At 47.7% G+C, this 22,981-nt stretch overlaps 1 protein-coding gene across 2 annotated transcripts in view; it reads left to right on the top strand.

Annotated features, from left to right (window-relative positions):
* Nucleotides 1-475: 475 nt before the first annotated feature.
* Nucleotides 476-22,981, top strand: part of ATIC (5-aminoimidazole-4-carboxamide ribonucleotide formyltransferase/IMP cyclohydrolase) — a 41,875-nt gene continuing 19,369 nt past the window's right edge. The window contains exons 1-12 of one of the 2 annotated variants that reach the window (XM_035139040.2): nucleotides 476-631; nucleotides 2,441-2,567; nucleotides 4,899-4,975; nucleotides 8,422-8,488; nucleotides 12,156-12,244; nucleotides 13,276-13,427; nucleotides 13,511-13,667; nucleotides 14,692-14,817; nucleotides 15,372-15,479; nucleotides 16,477-16,562; nucleotides 18,757-18,846; nucleotides 21,105-21,233. In XM_035139040.2, coding sequence (XP_034994931.1) covers nucleotides 610-631; nucleotides 2,441-2,567; nucleotides 4,899-4,975; nucleotides 8,422-8,488; nucleotides 12,156-12,244; nucleotides 13,276-13,427; nucleotides 13,511-13,667; nucleotides 14,692-14,817; nucleotides 15,372-15,479; nucleotides 16,477-16,562; nucleotides 18,757-18,846; nucleotides 21,105-21,233 — 1,230 coding nt within the window. In that variant the 5' untranslated portion in view covers nucleotides 476-609. Of the gene's footprint in view, nucleotides 632-696; nucleotides 1,808-2,440; nucleotides 2,568-4,898; nucleotides 4,976-8,421; nucleotides 8,489-12,155; nucleotides 12,245-13,275; nucleotides 13,428-13,510; nucleotides 13,668-14,691; nucleotides 14,818-15,371; nucleotides 15,480-16,476; nucleotides 16,563-18,756; nucleotides 18,847-21,104; nucleotides 21,234-22,981 lie in introns of those variants that run through there. The other variant, XM_035139050.2, reaches the window with a different exon arrangement.

Here is a 22,981-nt window from a genome sequence, read left to right on the forward strand (position 1 = left end):
CATTCCTAAGGCGCGTGGAGATCCTCCCCAGAGGGAAAAATGAAGGCGCCCAGCTGCAGAAAGTGCCCCTCCTCTCCCGCGTTCACATGCAATGCCTGCAGGACGCTGTTCACGCGCAAAGCTCCCCCACCGCCACAGTGCAGGCGTGCATTTCGGCCGCGCGCTCGCAGGGGACAGTTTGAGCTGCGATGATCCCCGCCGCGGGCACCGTTTTGAACGCCCGCTTTTTGCCTGCCCTTTAAAATCTGGCTACGCGATTCGCTTATAGAGGCAGACGGAGCAGCTGCTGCAGGACAGCCTGCGCCAAATTCAACACGAGGAGAACGATATCAGGTGTCAATAACCCCGTGCGCCTCCCCGTGCGCCTCCCCATCTTCCTTGGCGCCACTGACGCTTTCAAGAGTCAGACCGGCCATTCCTTCGCAGGAGGCGCGCCCGCGAAAGTTGGCAATAGGCTGCCTTCTCCTCCGTCCCCCGATTCCCAGCATGCAACCCTTAACCCCTCCCCTTCAGCTGGGCCCACCCCCCTCCCCAGCCTCATTTACGCTTGCATCCATGTGGGACTGAGCCTTCTCCTGCGGATCGGCTGCTCCTCGGAGGGCAGCAAACATGGCTTCAAGGCAGCAGCTTGGTAATGGGATCGGGGGCCGCCGCCTTTGCGCTCCTTTCTTTCGGGTTGCGGGACGGGGAGCCCAGAGCACTTCTGCAAGTTGGGCAGCAGTTGCAGTAGCAGCGTTCGCCCACCTGCAGGCGAGGAACGGAAAGTTACTCCTTTGCCGTAGCTGCCGCCGCCGCCGCCCCCCTCCCCAGGAGGAGGGGAAGGAAGCATGCACGGGGCCCCTGGTTACTTCTGCGAAGGGCGTCTAGGCTAGGGCTTGCTCCCCGAGCACCGCGCTCCGGGGTTGCAAATCCTAACCTCGGCCATGGAGGAGCGAGCATAGCTGCCAAGTTTTCCCTTTTCTCGCGAGGAAGCCTATTCAGCATAAGGGAATTTCCCTTTTAAAAAGGGAGAACTAGGCAGCTATGGGAGCGAGCCGTGTTGCTTCCGGAGGGACGCAGCTTTAGGGCCGCATCGTCAGCCCGAGAAACCTCGTGAAGCGGCAAAGCGGGGAGGCAGGAAAGGGGGAGTCTGCGGATAGACTGTAGCCTAAGCGTGTGTCTTCTTAAAAATAAAGGTGGCATGGCTGGAAGAGTTAAAGTTTTCGTCTCTGCTGCAGAATTGAGGGTTAGGGTAAGAGTTGGGAAAGACCCAGGAAAGGGGCACCAAAACGATCAAGGAGATGGAGCAACTTCACCCCCTATGAAAAAAGATTGCAGCATTTGGGACTTTTTAGCAGGGCCGGCCCACCCAGGAGGCAAGGTGAGACAACTGCCTCTGGCAGCAGATCCCAGTGTCAGTCCTTCTCCCAGTCCCTGCCCTTCCTGATGTAGATATTCCCTCACCCCTTCTTCCCTGGCAGGAAGGGGGCTGCCATTTTGGGGTCAGATGACCAGCCCTGCTGATAGAAGCTTATAAAATTACTTGTGGGGTGGAGAAAGTGGATAGGGGGGGGAAGTATTTCTCCCTCTGTTATAGCACTCGAAGTTGCCGACATCCAACAAAGCGGAATGTTGGAAGATTTATGACCGATAAAAGGTGGTCCTCCTTTGCACAGTGCGCAGTCAAACTATGGAACTCCCTCCTGCAAGAGACGGTGACTGTCACCAACTTGGTTGGCTTTAAAAGACCATTAGACAAACTCATGGAGAAGAAGAGGGCTATCTACCCCTGATTGGCCCCTGTGGGAACAGGATGCTGGACTAAGATGTGAGATCTGTGATCAGATTCCCCGTCTTTTGTTGTTTAGTTTTAAAATGGGAACAGAAGACTCAAACTTTCTAGGAGCCGTGTTTCTGAGTGAGGGCTACATTTTGCCCTCTGGAGTTTCTTCAGCAGCTTAAATAGGCCTTGCGCCATGAAAGCGTTTATTCGGAAGGCAAGTCCATTTATGTGACTGCAACTTACTTGTTTGCTACATTTATATCCTATCTTGCCTCCAAGGAGCTCAAGGTAGCTGCCACTTCTTCCTCTCCCCATTTTCATTCTCACAGCAACCCCTGGAGAGAGTGACAGGCGCAAGGGAGCCCAGTGCGCATCATGGCTGAAGGAGAACTGGAACCCTGATTTCTCAGGCCTCCCAACACTGGCTGGCTATAAATTATTCCATAATAAATATGTTTAGGATTACAGCCTTGCACTTTGATCCTAAACATACCTACTGTATATAGAAAATTTCCACTGTCTGCTTCCAAGTTAAGAGTGCACATGACTGCATGACATTCATGCTTGACTTCTTGAGCTGTGCACAATGGATGCAAGTGGTTAAGTGTGTATTTGGGGGTTCTGCTACATGCTAATAGTCTTTTTAAAAATGTTGATTATCTTTTGCTTTCCTTCTAGCTTTATTCAGTGTCTCAGACAAGACCGGCCTAGTGGAATTTGCAAAATGCCTCAGTTCCTTGGGTTTGGGTTTGGTTGCTTCTGGAGGAACTGCAAAAACCCTTCGGGATGCAGGCCTGAATGTCAGGTAAAAGCTGTTTGAAGGTTCACAGAATCATGCCCCAGATGAAGTGTTTCAGAATAATTGGCATTGCCTGCTTCTGCATTGCAAACTTGAAATTGGGTTTGCCACTTCACATGTTAATGTCAAACATGGATTTGTTTCATAGGAACAAGCTCTGTAATTCTTTGTTTCTTGTGCAATCCCTTTATCCACTCCTTTGTTAGTTACTTGCTGGCTTGCCTAAATCCATCATTTTCTGTTAGTTTTCCAGTTTGGGTGAGGTGACAGACTGTGGTCCGTTCAAACCAGAGAGTAAGCAAATTTAAGTAATTCTCTGCCTACTGAGCTGACAAATCCTAGATGATAACTTAATTTCCTTTGCTGTGTGCTGTCCTTGTTCTCTGGGATTTTTCTCATGTTGGGCTTCTGTCACAGCTTCAACAGAAGTCCTTAGCTCAGCATCAGAGCATCTGCTTTGCATAAAGAAGATTCCAGGATCTCCAGCTAGGGCTGGGAATATTCCCTGCCTGAAACCCTGGCGAAGGTGCTGCCAGTCCATTCAACTTCCAAAAAGCTCGAAAACCGAAGCGTGACTTCGGATTGGCTGCAGGAAGCTCCTGCAGCCAATCAGAATCCGTGGAAGCCCCGTTGGACGTTCGGCTTCCAAAAATAGTTTGCAAACTGGAACAGTCACTTCCGGGGTTGCGGCGTTCGGGAGCCAAACCTTTCAGGAACTAAGCTGTTCGACTTCCAAGGTGCAAGACAAGGTTGCTTTTCTTTCTGAAGATGGACTTTAAAGTGGGGGGAGGGAGTGTAATGTCTTGAGTTTAGAATCCTTTAAATTCTTTTCTCAATAGCCTTTCCCGGTGAAATTTACTTTAATTAGAGGAAAGGGGTGCATTATTTGGCTGTGGTCATGTGAAAGGCAACTAATGCTTTTTAGATGTCTAGAAAGCCTTTCTGAAATGAGCAGTTGAAAGCCTTTCTGTTCCTTTTCATGTAATCTGTCATCTAGTTGAGGCTGTGTGCCATTAAGAGAAGGAAATCCATTAAGATTGGCAAGCATTAAACAAAATACCCATTCAAGACCATGATAAAGGATTAGTCCAAGAGGAGGCAACACATGCCTCCCATGGACATTTCCCCCGGCAAAAAGATCATATTTTCCAACTCCAGTCTTTAATAAGTGATTTTTGGTCATCCTGTTGTGCCATGCAAAGTATGTAGTATTTCTTGAAAAGAAAGTTGTGTACCCATATTGTGCTGGAGAGTATGGAGCTGTTCAGCATGGGCTCAACTCCTTAGCAATTTGCCCCTTGATGAACTCTGCTGTTTCTGTTTCCAGTAGTACCATTTATCTTCCCACCAACCTTGTGGTGTAGGCCAGTATTTCAGAGAGGGGTGAGGAAGCTGTCAAGTTGCTATGGATAGTTAATGTATCTAGCTCTAAATGCAAACTTGGGTTTTGGGGTTTTCATGACTGGCTGCAAAGAAGTTGGGTATAAAAATACTAAATCTTCCCTTTACCTTGGAAAATCATACATTAAGAGCAGCTATATTTCTAGGAGCTCAGAGATTTTACTGCAAGAACTCTTTTTATTTTATACCCAAGACATTATCATGACTGTACAGAGAACCTGTGCCTAAGGAGGGACTTTGCTTATATTCAGGAGAGTAGCGTATTTTCAAATTCTAGCCTGGAAATGTTTTGTGACACTGAGTAAATAATCCTCTTTCAGCTTCCATATTTCTCCTGTACATTTAAAGTAGTGATTTATCACAGCGTCATTGTCAGGCCAAACAAGGCTGGCCAAGCCAATTCATATACTGTATATGCTACAGCGACTGTCCAGATTTCGGTGGGTATCCACATGGTCAATGCTGGCAATCCCTGATGCATTTTGTGAGAATAAGCATGTGCTTCTTGACTTTTTGACATTCATTTAGGCAATGGTTACTGTTGCATTTTCAGACCTAGCAGAATAGACATTCATATTGGATTGTTAACATTCATGAAATAATTGTTTACATTCACCAATTTTTGGATGTTCACTAGAACAGATACATTAAAAGTGTATACCTATTATACCAGACATCCCCAAACTGCGGCCCTCAGATTTTTGGCCTACAACTCCCATGATCCCTAGCTAACAGGACCCAATGGTCGGGGATGATGGGAATTGTAGTCCAAAACATCTGGAGGGGATGCCTGTATTATACCATCTCAATTGGTAGATCGGTCTTTTAGTCAAAGAGTTTATTCCACCGAATGAGTACTATAGAAATCAAGTAACTGACTTCTGGCTTTCTTCTCTTTCTCTATCGCTCTCACTCTCCCCCCCCCCTTTTGCACAGAGATGTTTCTGATCTCACTGGCTTTCCGGAAATGTTGGGAGGGCGTGTGAAGACCCTTCATCCTGCCGTGCATGCAGGTAGGTTTTTTTATGGTGGCTGTATTTTATGGAATTTGTGGGGCATCTGGGCAAAGGTGGAGCTGCTGAAGTTGCACATCATCAGGGGCGTCTTACCCATAGACGTTAGTGGCGCAGGGCATGCAATCTCAATAGGTTACTCGTTGCCAGAAAAAAAAAGGCTGCTTACCCCATTATCAAGCCGCCTTCTGACAGAGGTGATGCGCTTGGGTCTGGGCTGTTTTGCATCCCTGAATACGTCTTTGCAAAATAATTCATTCCGCATAGATATATAGGGTGCCACCCCTCTCCCTGAGATCCAGCAGTGTGTGTGTGTGTGTGTGTGTGTGTGTGTGTGTGTGTAGAAACTGGAATTGGGCCTGTGCATCTTCTTGGAGGATAATCTGTGAACCTTATTGCAGCCCATGATTCTGACTGCAGTGGTACCTCTGTTTACGAATTTAATCCGTTCCGGAAGTCCGTTCTTAAACCGAAACCGTTATTAAACCAAGGCACACTTTCCCTAACGAGGCCTCCCCCCACCGGTGCCCTTCCACTGTTCAGCTTCCGTTCATAGACCGAGGTAAAGTTTGCAAACCAGGACACTACTTCCGGTTTTGTGGAGTTCGTAAACAGAATAGTTTGTTAACAGGGCTGTTCTTAAACTGAGGTACCACTGCAGCCTATATAAGTTTTCCACAGTGATTATATGTTTGTGGTTCCTTGCTTAAAAGGTAAAGGGACCCCTGACCATTAGGTCCAGTCGTGACCGACTCTGGGGTTGCGCGCTCATCTCGCATTATTGGCCGAGGGAGCCGGCGTATAGCTTCCAGGTCATGTGGCCAGCATGACAAAGCTGCTTTTGGCAAACCAGAGCAGCACATGGAAATGCAGTTTACCTTCCCGCTGTAGCGGTTCCTATTTATCTACTTGCATTTTGACGTGCTTTCGAACTGCTAGGTTGGCAGGAGCTGGGACCAAGCAACGGGAGCTCACCCCGTCACAGGGATTCGAACCGCCGACCTTCTGATCAGCAAGCCCTAGGCTCAGTGGTTTAGCCCACAGCGCCACTCCTTAAAAAGATTGAGTGTTCATTTTAGAAGCATAAAGTCAAAGGTTTTGTGGCTTCTTACAGCTGAATTAAGAGTTGGAAGGGATCATGTGGTACAGTTCTGTCAGGATAGTAGTGTCGCTCCATAATGCAGGCAAGAAACTACATATTTGTTTAAGTTTCCCTTCCCAGTCAGAAACTGCCTTCCTCCGCAAAGGTAGAATGTTGGGAATTGGCATATCAAGGAAAGGCTGGGCTGAGTTTTCTGGGTGCTGGGTTGTTGTTTTTTAAGCATATGTGAGCTTTCATTTATGTGATTCTCACCTGCATTCTGGAGTTATATAGTCCCCACAGGGCAGTACTATTGTCATTTTTCTTTTTACATAGCTCAGCCGCTTTACTAGAACATGAGCTTGATGACATGAGGGATTCCCTCCCCCCTCCTTTTGAAAGACTTCGCGTTGTGAAAACATGTTGGTTTAGAAATGCAAAAAACAATGGCTTGTCAAATACTGCTTGAAACATAGGCCTGTATTCTGTCATAATTTGGAAGCCTTAAAAAATTCAGAGGCTGATTAGAAATGCAGTAAACTATAAGATTATCAGACCCTCTGAATCCGAAGCATGGGAAGTCTTTTTAAAATTTTATAATTTGGCAGAATATTTGGATTAATTGATTAATTGATATTTGTATAATTGGTATACCGTAATTTGGAATATGATTGGATGGTTAAAGTGGAAAATTTAATAAAAATGTTTTTTAAAAAAATATTCAGAGGCAACTTTTTCTAAAGCTCCATTGCTATGTACAGTTACTAGGGAGTATTCCCTTGAACGTGGTGGGTCTGAGTAGGCTTGAATAGGCTTGTGCTGTAAGAGCAATTCAAAGTCAAGTAGCTGCCTTTGAAACCTAAGGCTTCCGCACTTTATACATTTGGGTAGGAATAAGCCCACTACACACAGTGAGTCTCACTTAGATTTAAAAATACTTTGGCTCATTCTGTCTCAACTTTGATAACTACCGTGTTTCCCCCTTTTTAAGACACCGTCTTACAACTTTTTTCCCTCAAAAAAACACATGGTGGCTTATTTTCAGGGGGTGTCTTTTTTTTATTTTAAAGTGCCGGTACAACTGGGTCCCACTGGCTCAGGACGCTTGGCGCTCTCTTCCGCGTGCATTTTCTGCCTCTTCTATTCTCTCCGTTTCCCCTCCTCCCCATCCTGAGTCAAGGGCTCTCCTTCCTTGGAGGCTTCTAAGCAGAGGCTGGATGTCCACCTGCCTAGGAGACAGACGTGCATGGGGGGGGGGCTTCACTCTGTGAGGTGGATTTAAACCTCGTAGGATGCCAGAGCAGGAGGTATACACGAAGCTGCCCATCTCCCTCAGCAGCTTTAGGTGCTTCTCCTCCTGCTTCGGCTTGGCGCTCGGAGGTATGTGCGCGCGGAGGTATAGAGGCTGCTCCCCGGGCTCTCTCACGCTGGCCGGGGAATGAGAGGGAGGCCGGGACCCGTCCCGCTCCAAGACGCTAGTGAGGGAAGCGCGAGGGGGACGAGGCTAGGGCCTGCGCCTCTGGCGCGCGTAACCCCAACTGACGGACCGACGGAAGGAAGGGAAGGGAGGGGGGAAAGGGGAGGAGGGGGAGAGGAGTGGCGTCAGCTCTCGGCGAGGAGGCCGGGGTAGCTGAATGACGAGCCGAAGAGGAACCTGCGCAGCACCTTTTCTCTGTCGGGGGGGGGGAGACGCGATCACAAACAGAGAGAGACGGACGCGCACACAGGGGGAGAGAGAGAGACGCGCACGCACAGAGAGAAAGAGACTGACACCCACAGAGAGAGAGAGAGCGGTGCTGCTTTGCGCTTTGTCAGCGCTGCAGCCGCTGCCGCTTCCGAGCGCCAACCCGACCTGGCAGGCTTCCTCCTCCTGCCACGGCCGGCATTGCAGGAGCTGGGTCCTGCTGGCTTGTGCCCTCCGTGCTCCATGCGGCACTGCTGCACGCTTTATTGGCGCTGCAGCAGCTGCCGCCGCTTCCAGACACCGACCCAACCTGGCAGGCTTCCTCCTCCTGTTGCGGCCGCCGTGCTGGGTCCCGCTAGTTGGCTGGGGCGCTCAGTGGTCTTGCTCCGCACGTCGCGGAAGTATGGCTTATTTTCGGGGTATGACTTACATTTCTCAAACGATTAAAAACCCTGCCATGCCTGACTTTTTGACTACGTATTAAAAAAGGGGAAACACGGTATATGCTAAGACTTAACTGGGGTGTTGATGAGTAATATTTGAGTAACTAGGAAAGTAGTTGGTACTTATCTCAGTTATGATATCTCTGCAGGAGAATTTGGCATTCTAAGCCTTAGCTAATCATACATTGCTTTTCTTGCTCCTTTCTCTAATTCTTTTATTCCCTACTCCCTCCATTAGGTATTCTGGCTCGGGACATCCCACAAGATAAAGCTGACATGGATAAATTGGATTTCAGTCTTGTGAGGTAAAATGTTTAAAGGGTCATTGTGAGTTAATAAATAATAATGACATAAACCTGCAACCAATCAAATCTTCATTTGCCGTAGACACCGGGGCTTCTGTTCCATAAAGAAGCCTTCATCTGTGTGTTAGAGCAGTGGTTCCCAACAGGTGGTCCGGGGACCCCCAGGGGTCCGCGAGCTATGCCAGAGGGGTCCGCAAGATGCTATTAGAATAAAAAATATATTAAATATATTTCGTATGATAACAGATTTTTTGTTTTGGCCGCTTCCTACATGAGCAGAGTCTAGTGCAAAAGTAGAATTAGATGAGGCAGTAGTTCTGCTGTATGCCGTTAGGTGACGCTTTACAAACACTACTGTTTTGCAAAGAGGCAGCGCGCGCATTCTACTAACGCTCACCTCCCCAAGATGCTTTGCGCGCGTCGGCTTCATTTGTGCGCTACTGCACAGGTACTCTGTCTTCTCCATTCCCCTCCCTCCTCCCTGGACTCTTATAAAAAGACTCTTAATTTGGCTCTCACTTTTTAATTTTAGGATTAGGAATTAATGGGGGTCCTTGTCACAATAGCGGCTCGATGAGAGGTCCTCGAGAAAATTTTGTTGGGAACCCCTGTGTTAGAGTAAAAATAGATCAGCTGCATAAATTTTGTGAGATAGTGTCATTGTCATCTTTTTTGGAGTGAAAGAAAAGGGAGAAAAAATAATAGTGTAAGAGACTTAAAGGCTCTATACTTTTATTCATTGTTTTTATTTTGAAACCCTGGCAAACATACCCTTTTGAGATTTACACAGTGCTGTTTAGATTTCAACATGTAAGTCAACTTCAGATGCAAGAGGGCATAAATTCAGGGCCAGAGGCTGAGGACCCTGAGGCTGAAGACTTGGTCTGTGCACGCCCCCCCCCCCCCGCCCCCTTTCAGCTTTGCGCCTCTTGCCCCATCTCTTAACTTAGAGGCAGCCCAGTAATTCTTCAGCTTCATTCGATTGGCCAACTTGATGTGGGTGTGATGCGAAGTGTGAGTTTCGATGCCAAACAGAAGTTATTCATTAAATGAAAGTCAGAAACAGTTAAGCATCAAAGTTAAATAAAAGTGATTCTTAACTCGCCAGTTTTGCGTAAAGCACAGTGGAAACGTAATGTGGGTCACTTTCTGGCAACTGGTCACCTGATTCTGTATCATCAGCACCCAATATCCTGGACAGATGATTTTTAGTGTTTTATCTTTCTGGGCCACCTTAATTATATTGGTTTTTTTTAACCTAATAAAGGACAATATGGGCACAATCCAGCCAATGTATTTGGTCCATCTTACTGATTTCATTTTTTAAAAAAATAATTTTTATTGATTTTCCATGAGACAAAAATATACAAAAAGCAAAACAAAAACCAAACAAAAGCAAAAATACAGAAAAAGATGAAAAGAAAAAAAGGAAAAGAAAAAAAGAAAAACATCTTATTCATGACCTTTACAATAACATCTTGGACTTCCCCGACTCCCCCCACTCTGGGTCCCTTATAATAACCATATAGGCAATGTTCTCTAACGCTACTATTTTCCTTTACACATTACAATTTTATCCTTTTTATTACTCCACTATCGATATCTTATCTTACCGACTTTCCTTTATCTTAAATTTCTTCCCTTAGCTTAATATTTTACCAGAAGTATAATTATTATTCAAATCTTAAAATTCTATTCTCCTTTCTTGATTATCTATATTTAGAACCATCCCCCCTTTTGCTGGAGCCAAATTTCCCAGACATTTCAGCGAATTCCTAATGTCAAGCCAGTTTCAGACCATTTAAATCCATCCATTCCAATATCCCTTCATAAATCACCCCATTCCTACCCTTTCCCACCAAACCCCTCGAATTTGTTTCCAGATCTTCAGCCGTCTCTTCCATGCTACACCTGTTGCCCAGCCCACTTCCACTGTCTTTGCATTATTTTTTAATTCTGTGGAAAGAAACCAGTCCAGTTCCCAGTACAGACAGTATTTGTGTTTGGGCATCTTGCAAGTCGTCTTTGTTCATTAAAATCGTTTCTTTCTCAAATCCATTTTTTTACATCAAAGCAGTCATCTCTCTCTCTCCACAATTTGTTAGCCTCTCTCAGTTGCTTGTTATTCTCATCCAATTCCTGTTTAATCCTGTTTAACGCAGAAATCCTTTGCCAAGCCAGGTCTTGTGATGGTATTGTTATGGCTACAGCCATCTTTGATATCTCAAATTTCGTATGAGTCCAGCAGATTATGCGGCCGGAAATGGCAGGGATCAAATTTCGTCTTCTCTAACGCCATTTTTAAGTCCAAACTGGATATATTCTTCCTTTAAGACCATTTCCCCAAATAATTTCTGAAGTCTTACTCTTTCCCCCATCTCCTGTTGCAACTAGTAGGTAGATTGTGCCCATAATTCTCATTCTGTCACAATCTCAGCAGTGTAGATCACCTGCTGTTTCCCCACTGCTTGCTTTAAACTGGGTTCTGTATGGATGAAATGCACATTTCTCTTATTTGATGGGCTACTTGAAAACAATTTTAAGGGATGACCTGACTGGATTGCTAGGTTGAGCCGGGTACTGTTGCAAAGGCTGCTCCCGTCCTGCCTTTTGAACCTGCCTTTTGGAAGAGCAGCTGCCGGGGTGTGGATGTCCTGAGTGCCCCATGTCAGGGTCTTGTTTCTGTTTTGCTTCAGCAGGGATCCGATAAATGATCACTTTGCATTAGGTTAGGGATGGCGAACTGCATCCCCTCCTCCCAAGATGTTGCTGCATTATAACTGCCATCCTTCCTGACCATTGGGGCTGAGGCTGGTAGGAGGAGGTGGAGTTTAACATTATCAAGGACCACATTTTCCCTCAGAGGGATACGTCTTGGGTACTGCATACCAGTGATGCAGGCGGTGGAGGCAGAGCCAAAAGTCAGCAAAGCCGGAGCTTGTGGTGGCTCCCTTGTTTGTTTCTGTCACCCTCTTATCCCTTCTTTTCTTTTTGTTTCTTCCTTCCTGTTGACAATTCCCCCTTTCCACAAGAAAGCTTGGCATGGGTGGGTGGAGGGAAGGAGTCAGATTCTCGGGGATCATGTGTGGAGGGGAGGGGTAAAAAGGTAAAGGGACCCCTGACCATTAGGTCCAGTCGCGGATGACTCTGGGGTTGCTGCACTCATCTCGCTTTGCTGGCCGAAAGCCAGCATGACTAAGCTGCTTCTGGCAAACCAGAGCAGCACACAAAAACACCGTTTACCTTCCCGCTTTAGCGGTACCTATTTATCTACTTGAACTTTGACATGCTTTCGAACTGCTAGGTGGGCAGGAGCTGGGACCAAGCAACGGGAGCTCACCCCGTTGCGGGGATTCGAACCACCGACCTTCTGATCAGCAAGCCCTAGGCTCAGTGGTTTAACCCACAGCGCCACCTGCGTCCTTAAGCTGCCGTCCCCTATAAATCACATGCACACCTATCACACAGCAGTTCAGTTTAGCAGAGTGGGGCTCCCACTTGCACAAGCAGGATGTCCCACACTTTTAAAGTGGGTGGCTGTGGCCAAGTTGGGGAGATGTGGGCTGGGTTCAAGGTGCTGTGGGCTGCGTCAGCCCCATAGCTCTGTAGTTGTCAGTCCCTGTCTGAAATGAACAATTTTTCAGCCATTCAATCCTCTTCTTTCCAGAGTTGTAGTTTGCAACCTCTACCCCTTTGTCAAGACTGTTGCATCTCCAGGTGTAACTATTCCAGAAGCAGTTGAACAGATTGACATAGGTAAGTCAAAGGAACAATGGTTTGAATGGATTGTGCCTTGCAACTTTGTGCCAGCAACTTTGGGGCTGTCGTTGCTTCATCTATTAATTGAAAACAGGCTTCAGGGAGGGGTGTGGGAAGGGTGTGCATGTGTGCAAATCCATTACCACTGGGTATGTTTGCCTTACAATGCTGCATTTCTGGCGACGTGGCTTTTCTGTGACCTGGACAAGCAGAAACAGTTCCTTGGACAAAAAAGGTCCTTAAAATCTATTTTGTATGTAGTAATTGGCTGAATTTTTCTAAAGGTTCTCTTTCCGCCAGAGAAATTACTTTGAGAAGCCAGTGCAGAAACTGCTGCGTTGTCCACCTTACCCAACAATGAAGCTTTGCTGACTCAATGGACTTCCATACATGGAGTGTAGCTTTGTCTCCTCTCCTGTCCTCTCCAGTCCGCCCCCCCCCCAAAGTTGACTCTCCAGAGGGTTGAAGGACCCTCTGCAGCAGGCTTTGGGGGGGAGGGATCATGGAGGGGAGGGGAGGGAAGTAAAGTGAAGTTCCATCACACTAGTGGAACTGCACCTACATGGTGCATCGGATACAACCCAGTGGTTGTAATAAAATCTGTTGAGTTGTTGGAAGTCCGGCTGTAGAACACATGCTATAAATCCTGCAAACCCTGTGTGCGAGAAGAAATGAGTTGTATGTGAGATGACTAGGTTTGGTGTGTCTGAGATGTTGTATAGCAAGACTAGGGAGCCTCAGGGCCTCCAGACTTCATTGGACTCTAGTACCCCTGATCCCCAGCCAGCATGGCCGCTCGTCAGGAATGGTGGAATTAGCAGTCTGGCAACATCCAGAGGACCAGGGCTTTTTCCAGCTTGGTTCTGGCACCTCCCCTGAGTGTTCTGGCAGGCCCTGGATGGATCAGTGCATTGTGTGTTTTGGGTGTTTTTTAAGGTAGGAAAAAAGCACTGTGGAGGAGCTTAAATTCCCAATATGTGATGGACAGAGGAATGGTGATGGTTTTCCTGGCTTCCTTTCAATTGCAGGAGGTGTTGCTTTACTGAGGGCTGCTGCAAAGAATCACGCTCGCGTGTCTGTTGTGTGTGATCCTGGGGACTATCCCACCATAGCAAAGGAAATGCAGGCATCCAGCGCTAAGGATACAACTTTGGAAACTCGGCGCCAACTGGCTCTGAAGGTCGGCTTTCTGACTGCGCGTGGTGCTCTCCCACAACTTTTCAAGTATCCTGGTGACTGATAGTCTCAATGCTCTTTCTCCAGGCTTTCACTCATACTGCTCAGTATGATATGGCCATCTCTGATTACTTCAGGAAAGAGTACAGCAAAGGGGTGTCTCAACTTCCCCTGAGGTATGGCATGAATCCACACCAGACTCCTGCTCAGCTCTACACATTGAGGTCTAAGCTTCCTCTTTCAGGTAGGATGCGTTGTAAGTCTGTTCTGAAGAACCTTATAATGGTACTGTAACAATGCACGCAGGTCCTCCTTTCCGAACACAGTGCGTACCCAGGGAGTCATTCATTAAGTGAGCATTTGCATAGCAAACTGATGATTTCCTATGGGAACATTTCTGTAACCTGTGATTTGTCATCCCTTCCTCCATGATTTCTGCCTGAAACGGCTGCAGCCAATCAGCAAAAGCCATACAAAGAAAAAACTGAACTGCCCGATCTCTACTGCTCCTTGATTTCTGATCTCCCTCTATCCCACCTGCCCCTAATGGCTGCCACGAACCAGCAAAAAGCAAACAAGGAAGTGGGCAAACTTTGACTGTTCAGATACCTGAATCAGCCGTTCGTGTAGTGAGTTTTGGGCATAATCCTTTGTGTTCAGATTACAGATTTTTTTTTATAGCAAGCATTTTGATAGTGGGACCTGTGTACTAGGAAACGGTGCTTTTGAATATAAGGGGGACATTTCTACTGTAATCTTTACAAGAACTACCATCAGATGGGTCAGAATTGACATTTCCACATCACAGACTGCAAAGAACAATACTTATTCATTGCATTCAAAAAAGGTAAAAGAGATGAGATTAGGAGCAGGAACTTCCTAAGCTATACCTCCATTTCTTAGGCACTACATTTCACCTGACTCTCAGCAATGCTACTGATGGAGGCAGTGTGGTTTAGTGGTTGGAATGTTGTCAAGTTCTTCAAGCCCTCAGATGTTTCGTTCATTGCTCTTGTTAATGTAAAAGTGGAGGGGGGGTCCTCTTCTTTCTTTCTTTCTTTCTTTCTTTCTTTCTTTCTTTCTTTCTTTCTTTCTTTCTTTCTTTCTTTCTTTCCCCTTGTGTTTACCACTGGTAGGATTAAAAGCAAAGAGAAATGGTTCATAACACTTTGTTCTTAAACTGAATGGCGCCTTCCGCTTTGGCTATTGGTGCTCCCTGCATAAGAATGGCCTTTATGACTGAATTTACTTTTATGTTCTGCCTGCAGTTCTGAATGGCTCTCCTGGGTTTATAAACCTGTGTGATGCTCTGAATGCCTGGCAGCTGGTCAAGGAGCTCAAACAGGCTTTGGGCATTCCAGCCGCAGCCTCCTTCAAACATGTCAGTCCAGCAGGTAAGACTCTGACTTCCAAGTATAACTTGCTTCCAAGTTAACTTGCTTGGCTTTCTCCAGCTGTGCATTGTGTATTTCTTGTGTTACATCTGCAAAGACGCACCAAAGGCCTATCCAGAAGAACTGAGATGCTTAACAGAAAGGTGAGCTGGAGCTCTGTTGTGCGCTTCTCTTTCTTGGAGCAGCATAGAGTTGGCAGGGGGCTTCAAAGGTCCCTCAGCCCCTTGCCAATGCAGGAAATCTACCGCTATAGCTTCTCCAAAAAGTCACCATCCAACATCTGCTTGAAAACCTCTATGAGAGGATAATCCACCACCTTCCAAGGCAGTCTTTTCCAGTTTTAGTCTTTTCTTTCTTTCTTGTAGTTTGAATAATGGAATTGCATTTTGAAACTCAGGTTCTGATATTTGGAGGTGGGGAGTGCCATACGCAAATGGTATTGCATCTGTAGGCCTGTGGCCCTTCCAGATGTTGGGCTACAAAGCTCCCATTGGCCACAACCACTGTCGAGAGATGAAGCTCTTCTTGCTGCCTTTACTTCTTTTGCCTACCAGGTGCAGCTGTTGGCACACCTCTCACTGAAGAGGAAGCTCAGGTCTGTATGGTGCACGACATACACCACACCCTGACGCCCTTGGCATCTGCATATGCGCGAGCAAGAGGTGAGCAGGGGCTCGGCATCTCGGGTCAATTTATAATGTTAAAATGTGTTATAAAAATGTGACACCAGATGGCGTAGAGCAGAATCCAAAGTCAATGGCAGATTGCCTTGGGAGCTCCCCCCCCATAGCTTCTGTTAATAGTGTTTTTTTATATCTGTATAGATCCAGCCTGGGTTTTCATAACAGGGTTGCATCCATGCCTTTGATCTTACTGCCCTCTGTAGAATTAATGTTTCCCCCTGTTTATAGCATGACATTGTGGGGCAGCGGTGCCCCATCTGTTGGAAATGGCCCCAGACTGGTTGGACATTTTCTCCACATTGTGGCTCCTGGCAACAGACAGAAGAGCTCCAGGGAGAAGGGATTCTTCTGCTAGTTGAGCAATTTTGTTAACTTGTGGTGCCTGGCAAGTACCACACAGGTTTGGCGACAATTGGTTCTTCATGCTGCAGCAAACCACCTAAAAATAAATACGGTGATGTGGAAAATGTTCAGTAGGCTTGCCACCTGGGTAACTTGGGCTGCCAGAAGTCCCAAGGGAGTGAGGAGAACTGAATGCATTGGGACTTACTCAGAAGTAAATGCACCTGGTACTGAGCTCTACACTTAAGAAGCTAATTTCTGGGATCCCTGACTCTGGTAGGTGACCTTTCTGGTGCAGAATCATAGAATCATAGAGTTGGAAGAGACCACAAGGGCCATCCAGTCCAACCCCCTGCCTAGCAGGAAACACCATCAAAGCATTCTTGACATATGGCTGTCAAGCCTCTGCTTAAAGACCTCCAAAGAAGGAGACTCCACCACACTCCTTGGTAGCAAATTCCACTGCCGAACAGCTCTTACTGTCAGGAAGTTATTCCTAATGTTTAGGTGGAATCTTCTTTCTTGAAGTTTGAATCCATTGCTCCGTGTCCGCTTCTCTGGAGCAGCAGAAAACAATCTTTCTCCCTCCTCCATATGACATCCTTTCATATGAAATGTTACTTTCCTCCCCCAGGTGCTGATAGGATGTCGTCTTTTGGTGACTTCATTGCTCTCTCTGACACCTGTGATGTCCCCACAGCGAAGATTATTTCCAGAGAGGTCAGTCCCTGTGGCATTCTGCACCTCTCTGGTCACTATGGCTGGAGTTGGCCTGGCCCACTATATGACCATAGAGTAGATGGTGGGGAAGGGATAAGGTGGTTGGTAGTGATTTTGTTGCATATAATTTATTTGTAATGGGCGTTGTTCTCCCCCTGTCCTCCTCACTAATCTCTGTGCTGCCCTGGGAACCTGCCCAGATCTTGAAACCCTAAACCCCCTGGTAGGGCGTGGAAGGCTGGACCTTTAGGTCTGGGTTTTGCCCATGTTGCAATAAAGGGCAGAAGTGAGTCCAAGGGAATGGCTGGGAGGAAGGAGTTTCTAAAGTACACAGAGGCATTGGGAAGCTTTGTTGATCAGAACCTAAGAACGCTGAGCACTGAAGACTGCTCCTTTGTAGCCAGAGCAATGCCTGGCTAAACCCCTGCCATCTGCCATTAAAAAACAAAAAAAGAAATCCCCTCTCCTCTTCGCAGTTCTGAAATATGGATCCAGAATAACTGGTCACGACTGCCAGTTGTCAAACTTTGAGCCACCAAGAGCATAATTGTACACCTAAAACTTTCAGCCTGTGACCTCTTGATTTTTTATAAAGCAGCAGATGAGATGGAGTCCGTACTAATCATTTTGCCTAACTATGTGCACTTCTTGGAGAATAAAGAACATATTCTTGAACTGATCTTTTTTCTCTCCCTCTCCCCTTTTGTTAAATTGATACTCCTAAGCCTTTGGACATAGGGTTATACCTAACTTTTATGCCTCTTTTCCCCTGATCAATTTCTGTTTTATATCTCATGGGAGATACCTAAGGCTGTTTGACAGGTTGTTAAACAAGCTGGAAATCCCAACTGAGATTTTTTTTTCAGGCTGAGCATTTGTTTTAAGTTGTGTTTTTGTGTTTGGTTTGGTTTTAAAGGCAGGCCATCTAACAAATCCATGGCTGTCCCTCTGGCCCCCCCAAAAAAGGTTCAGGCCAGCCCCTCCTGCAGGCCAGAGTTAGCCTGCTTGGATTTAGGCTTCTGTAATTACCAGTGGAACCTGCAACAAAATGTCGCAGTAGTGGTGGCAGGGATCCTGTCCAGGGTGCTAGGAAGCTAGCAGTTATGTAGTCTTCCAAAATCTTCAGTTCAGTTTTCTGCACCTTTCCCCTCCCAAATGTCAGGCAGGATTCATTGACCACTGAAAGGGTTAACTCCTTATTGGGCAGCTTTGGCAATCACTCCCTTAAGGGTGCCTTGAGCATGCTGGCACCCCCCCCCCCATTTGTGGCTGTTCTGCTCTGGCTACAATAGGACTGGCACTACCTTAGAATTTAGTTTGCTGTTAAGATATTGGACATTCTAGAGTGGCTTAAGTATTATTATTTTTACCTTTATTGGCATAGGTTTAAACAATAAAATCATACAAAGTCATCCAAATATATTAATAATCCAAACACATACAATATAATATAAAAGGCTCACTAGCCACTGCTGAATAAATCAGACAACTTTAGATTTAGCTTTAAAAATCTCGGCTAAATATCCCGAAACAATCTTGGTAGTTTCGGGAGTATCATCCCTCAACAGGTATTGGGTTATAGATTCCCTCAACAGGTATTGGGTTATAGTGGATATTTTGAGCTGTAAGGGAGCCACTAGGAGATCTCTGCAATGGGTGTTGAGAAGAGGGCATCCAAGATTATGTGACGTGTTGTATCTGGTGTTTTCTGAATCTGTTCTGGAAGGGGATTTTTTTTGAAACCTTCCAAACAATACAGTTGAGGAAAATGCCTTTAGACAAGCCAACATAAAAGCTCTGCAATGCGACGGAGTATCTAAATTATAAAAGAAATTAGGCATTACGCCATGGTGGGGCTGCAATCCTAAGTGAGCAGGTGGGCATACAGAAGGCTGGGAGGGGTAAAGTTTTAGGATTTCATGGTCCAGTAGCCTCTGCTTACCGTATATTCTGGCGTATAAGACGACTGGGTGTATAAGACGACCCCGAACTTTTCCAGTTAAAATATAGAGTTTGGGATGTACTTGCCGTATAAGAAATACGACCCAGCGTATAAGACGACCCTCGACTTTTGAGAAGATTTTCCTGCGTTAAAAAGTAGTCTTATACGCAGGAATATACAGTAATAAGCGAGAAGATATGTGACTCATCCAATAGAAAAAGGGAATCTATTGCAAATGTGTTGTGCATACAGGTATCTGATGGGATTGTGGCTCCAGGGTATGATGACGAAGCCCTCAAAATCCTATCCAAGAAGAAAAATGGAAGCTACTGTGTACTCCAGGTTAGTGTTTGAACTGCTACAGGACATGTGAATATGACGACTGATTTCTCTCTCTCAACTCCTCAGTCATATCCACGTATATCCAGACTTCCCTGCTCCCTCCCTCAATTTACTTTTAAAGCGTGATATTTAAGCAAAAACCGTTAAAGATATATACTCCATCACATCTCAAAACCTCAAAGTGCAATGGCTTTTCTTAAAATTGCCTCTTAGGTTGAGGAGACTCATTTTAGTGATTCCAAACTGTTTTCCATACAGTATGCTTGTAGTTTGCAATATAAACTTATATTCGGTGCACTGATGGTTTAATAAGACACTAAGAAGTAAGGAAAACCTGACCGTAAGAAAAAAAAAAACCTTCAGTAAGAAAAACCTGACAAAATGGCTGTGGTCCAAAAGGTAATGAATGCAACATTGCCATCAATTTAGGGCAGGGGTCCCCAAACTAAGGCCCGGGGGCCGGATGCAGCCCAATCGCCTTCTAAATCCGGCCCACGGATGGTTTGGGAATCAGCGTGTTTTTACATGAGTAGAATGTGTCCTTTTATTTAAAATGCATCCCTGGGTTATTTGTGGGGCATAGGAATTCGTTCATTTTTTTTTTTTTCAAAATATAGTCCGACCCCCCCCAAGGTCTGAGGGACAGTGGATCGGCCCCCTGCTGAAAAAGTTTGCTGACCCCTAATTTAGGGTTTAATGGCTTCTCATCCAAGGCATATGGTTTAAAAGTAGTTCCTGTTTCAAATCTCCCAACGTGGAAGAACTCCCAACTTACATAGGACCAATCAGATTTTGCACTCAAAAGTTCTGCAAAGAAATAAAATGCCAAAAATACTGCTATTTTTTTATACAAAACCCTTCAATATGTGTGCTTGGGGGGGGGGTAACCCATCACATTTTTACTCAGGAACAAGTCCCAGTGCATTCATTGGGGCTTGCTCCCTACTGAAATGTTTCTAGGACTGCAGTCATAGTCAGTTTAAGAGAAGGAGGCGAGAAACCATGAAAGATGAATAACACTTTGGGAAGCCGCAACACAGAACTTTCAGCAGGTGCTGCTTGCTTGTTTTCAGAGCCGTCCTTCCTATTGGGGCTACTGACGCATTGCGCCACAGCGCCAGCCTCTCAGGGGCGCCCCAGCGAGTGGGGGAGTTGCGTGACTTTGCTTCTCCTTTCCCTGCACGCCGGCTCAAGTCGCGGCGCCCCGCCGCCTACAGCCTGCGCCTGCTGTTGCCACAGAAAAGGTGGAGGCTGGACACGGCACCTTCCGTATCAGCTTCCCGCCCTCCCCCACCTCCCCCATGCTGCAACGTGCGCGCTTTGCCAGACCTTCGCAGTGCACAAGGGCTGCCAGGAGCTGGCCGGCCGCCAAGGGCAAGCCCCCTCTGCCCTCGGCATCGCGTCCAAGCATAGCTGCCAAGTTTTCGCTTTTCTCGCGAGGAAGCCTATTCAGCATAAGGGAAAATCCCTTTAAAAAAGGGATAACTTGGCAGCTATGCGTCCAAGTCCTCCTCTGAGCGCGCTAAGCGCACAGCAAGGCAGCGTCCTCTGCCTTCCCTATTCAACCCGAGGAGGCGGCTGCTGCCTCTCACCTTCCACGGCTCCCCCTTGGCGAACGGGACCCTCAGGGCATGGCGGCGGGAGCTGCCAAAATGCCAAGGGGCACCATGACGGACGCTTTGCCAGCCCCTCGCAGCATGCGGTTGCGAGAGAGCCCGTGTGGGGGCTGCCAGGAGGCAGCTGGGCACCGAGGGCCATGGCCGGGTGCGAGCCTCGGAGTTGCCGCCGCTGCTTCCTCGCCGCCAGGAGCCCATGCCTGAGCGCAGCAGCAACAGCGCCGAGGAAGGGAAGCATGGCACGGGCTCCTCCTGGGTGTGTCCGTGGCCGCTCCTCCTTCCGCTGCTCCTCCACGTGCTGCCGGGGTTGCTGTGGGGCTACCCGGAGCCTCCGTTCTGCCAAGCAGGCAGCCGTCTGCTGCCCGCCCAGAGGGAAACGTGGGGGCGCAGCAGGGGTCCTTGTGCCAAGGCACAATATAAGCCTAAGACGCCCCTGCTTGTTTTGAAGTGTATTTTGGCATTTGTGAGGACCATGGATTCATGGGAGTCGAACATTTCTGGTAAACCTTTTGCTGGCTCTTGCTTTTCAGCAGGTGCTTTAGAGTGGGGGTGGGGGTGGGGTGTAGTACTTCATTAACAATAAGCGATGAGGGAAACTGTATTAAACCGACATGGCATTAAGAACAGAATCCTGCTTTTTAGATGGACCCAGCTTATGAGCCGGATGAAAATGAAATCCGCACTCTGTTTGGATTGCACCTGATGCAGAAGAGGAACGATGGCGTGATAGACCGATCTCTGTTCAAAAACATCGTTACTAAAAATAAAAGTGTAAGTGAAGGAAAGGAAAAGGAAAAGGAAAGGGTGCTGTCACAGTGGCCGGAGTGGACTACTTCAGAGTAACGACGCTACGCAGCTCTGCATTTTATTCTTTTATTGGTGCTGCGTATTTACAGTGCTCAAGTCATTGCTATTTACACGGAGCGATGTTGTCAGTCGGTTTCAGAACCTCCTAATGGCTTTTGGCGCGTCTTTCTCCAACACAAAAGCTTTGGCAGACCCATCCTCTTGCCCCTCCTCTTCCTGCGTAATTCTGGAGTTGGGGGGATGGGTCTTCCCCCCTTACTTGCCCCTTCCTGTCCCACCTGGGACCCTGGCTCCTCTACCTTGCCTGAGCCTCGGACACGACTTCCTGCTTCCCCACTGGAATCGGAACTCTCCCTGCTTTCCCCTTTGCTCGGGGACGGGCTTGAACTCAGGAGGGGAGGGACTTCGCGATATCCCCTGTCCCTCACATCCACCCCCCTCCCAAGCTCTCCTTCACCCCTCCCCAGGCCCCCCCCATGTGTCGGTGACGACTGGAAGCCTAAAAACTCGGTGCTCTCCGAGCCCGTTGGTGTGAACACCTCCCCCCAGTCCTGCGAGCCCCCCCCTTCCGCCTGGGAGGACGGGAATCCCAAAAAGTCCGTGGCGTCAGAGCTGGTGGGGGTAAAAATGTTTTGCCAATCTGCTCCTTCCTCTGACTGGGTGGATCTTGGCGACACCCATACCTCATCCTCTGGTTCCTCAAACTCCGCTTCCCAGCGCCATGGTGAGCTGTTCTCCCGTGCCTCCTCCTCCTCCCCCTCCCTTTCCATGTGCCAGGGCTTGGGTCTGTGGGGAAAGAGGGCGTGAAATTCTTCCACCAAGAATTCCTCCTGTATCTGAGTGGCGGGAACCCATTCATTCTGGGACGGTGGAGCATCCTCCCATGCCATGAGGTACTCCAGGCCCCCCACCCCCCACCTTGAATCCAGGATGGCCGTGGCCTCATTGAGTTGCTCCCTGCTTTCCCGCTCCCCCCCTCCCTCGGGGGTTTGTTCGCTGTCTCTGAGCCTGCTGCTTTCCCTGTACGGCGACAGCAGCGATCTATGAAACACTGGATGCACCCTCATGTCCTCTGGCAGTGCCAGCCTGTATGCCACCGGGTTGACCTGTTGCGTGACCGTGAAGGGGCCCAGCCATTTGGGTGCCAGCTTTTTGCACCTCCCTCTGGTGGGAAGGCCCTCCGAGGACAACCACACCTTGTCCCCCACCCTGATGACCTCCCCTTGTCGCCTGTGGCGATCTGCCCCCTTTTTGTACGCTTCCTTGGCCCTCTCCAAGTGTTCTCTGAGCTGCTGGTGCACCGTCTCCAGTTCCTCTGCCCAATCCTCAGCCTGTGGGCCCTCCTCCTCCTCCTCCCTCTCCCTCTCTGGGAAAGATCTGAGGTCGCGCCCGTAATTGGCCTTAAAGGGCGACACCCCTGTGGAGACGTGCACTGCATTGTTGTAGGCAAATTCTGCTAGTGGCAAGCGATCCACCCAGTCCGTTTGCCGCTGGCTGACGTAGCATCTCAGGTACTGCTGCAGAATGGCGTTGACCCTCTCCGCTTGTCCGTTGGTCTGCGGGTGTCTAGCCGTCGACAAGCTGACCTCCACCTGCAGGAGGTTCATGAGCCGCCGCCAGAACCTGGAAACAAATTGGCGGCCACGATCCGAAATAACCCTTAAAGGTAATCCATGCAGTCTGAAAATGTGATCAACAAACAGTTTGGCTGT

The sequence above is a fragment of the Zootoca vivipara genome, chromosome 1 (genome assembly GCF_963506605.1).
Source record: "Zootoca vivipara chromosome 1, rZooViv1.1, whole genome shotgun sequence".
NCBI lineage: Eukaryota > Metazoa > Chordata > Lepidosauria > Squamata > Lacertidae > Zootoca > Zootoca vivipara.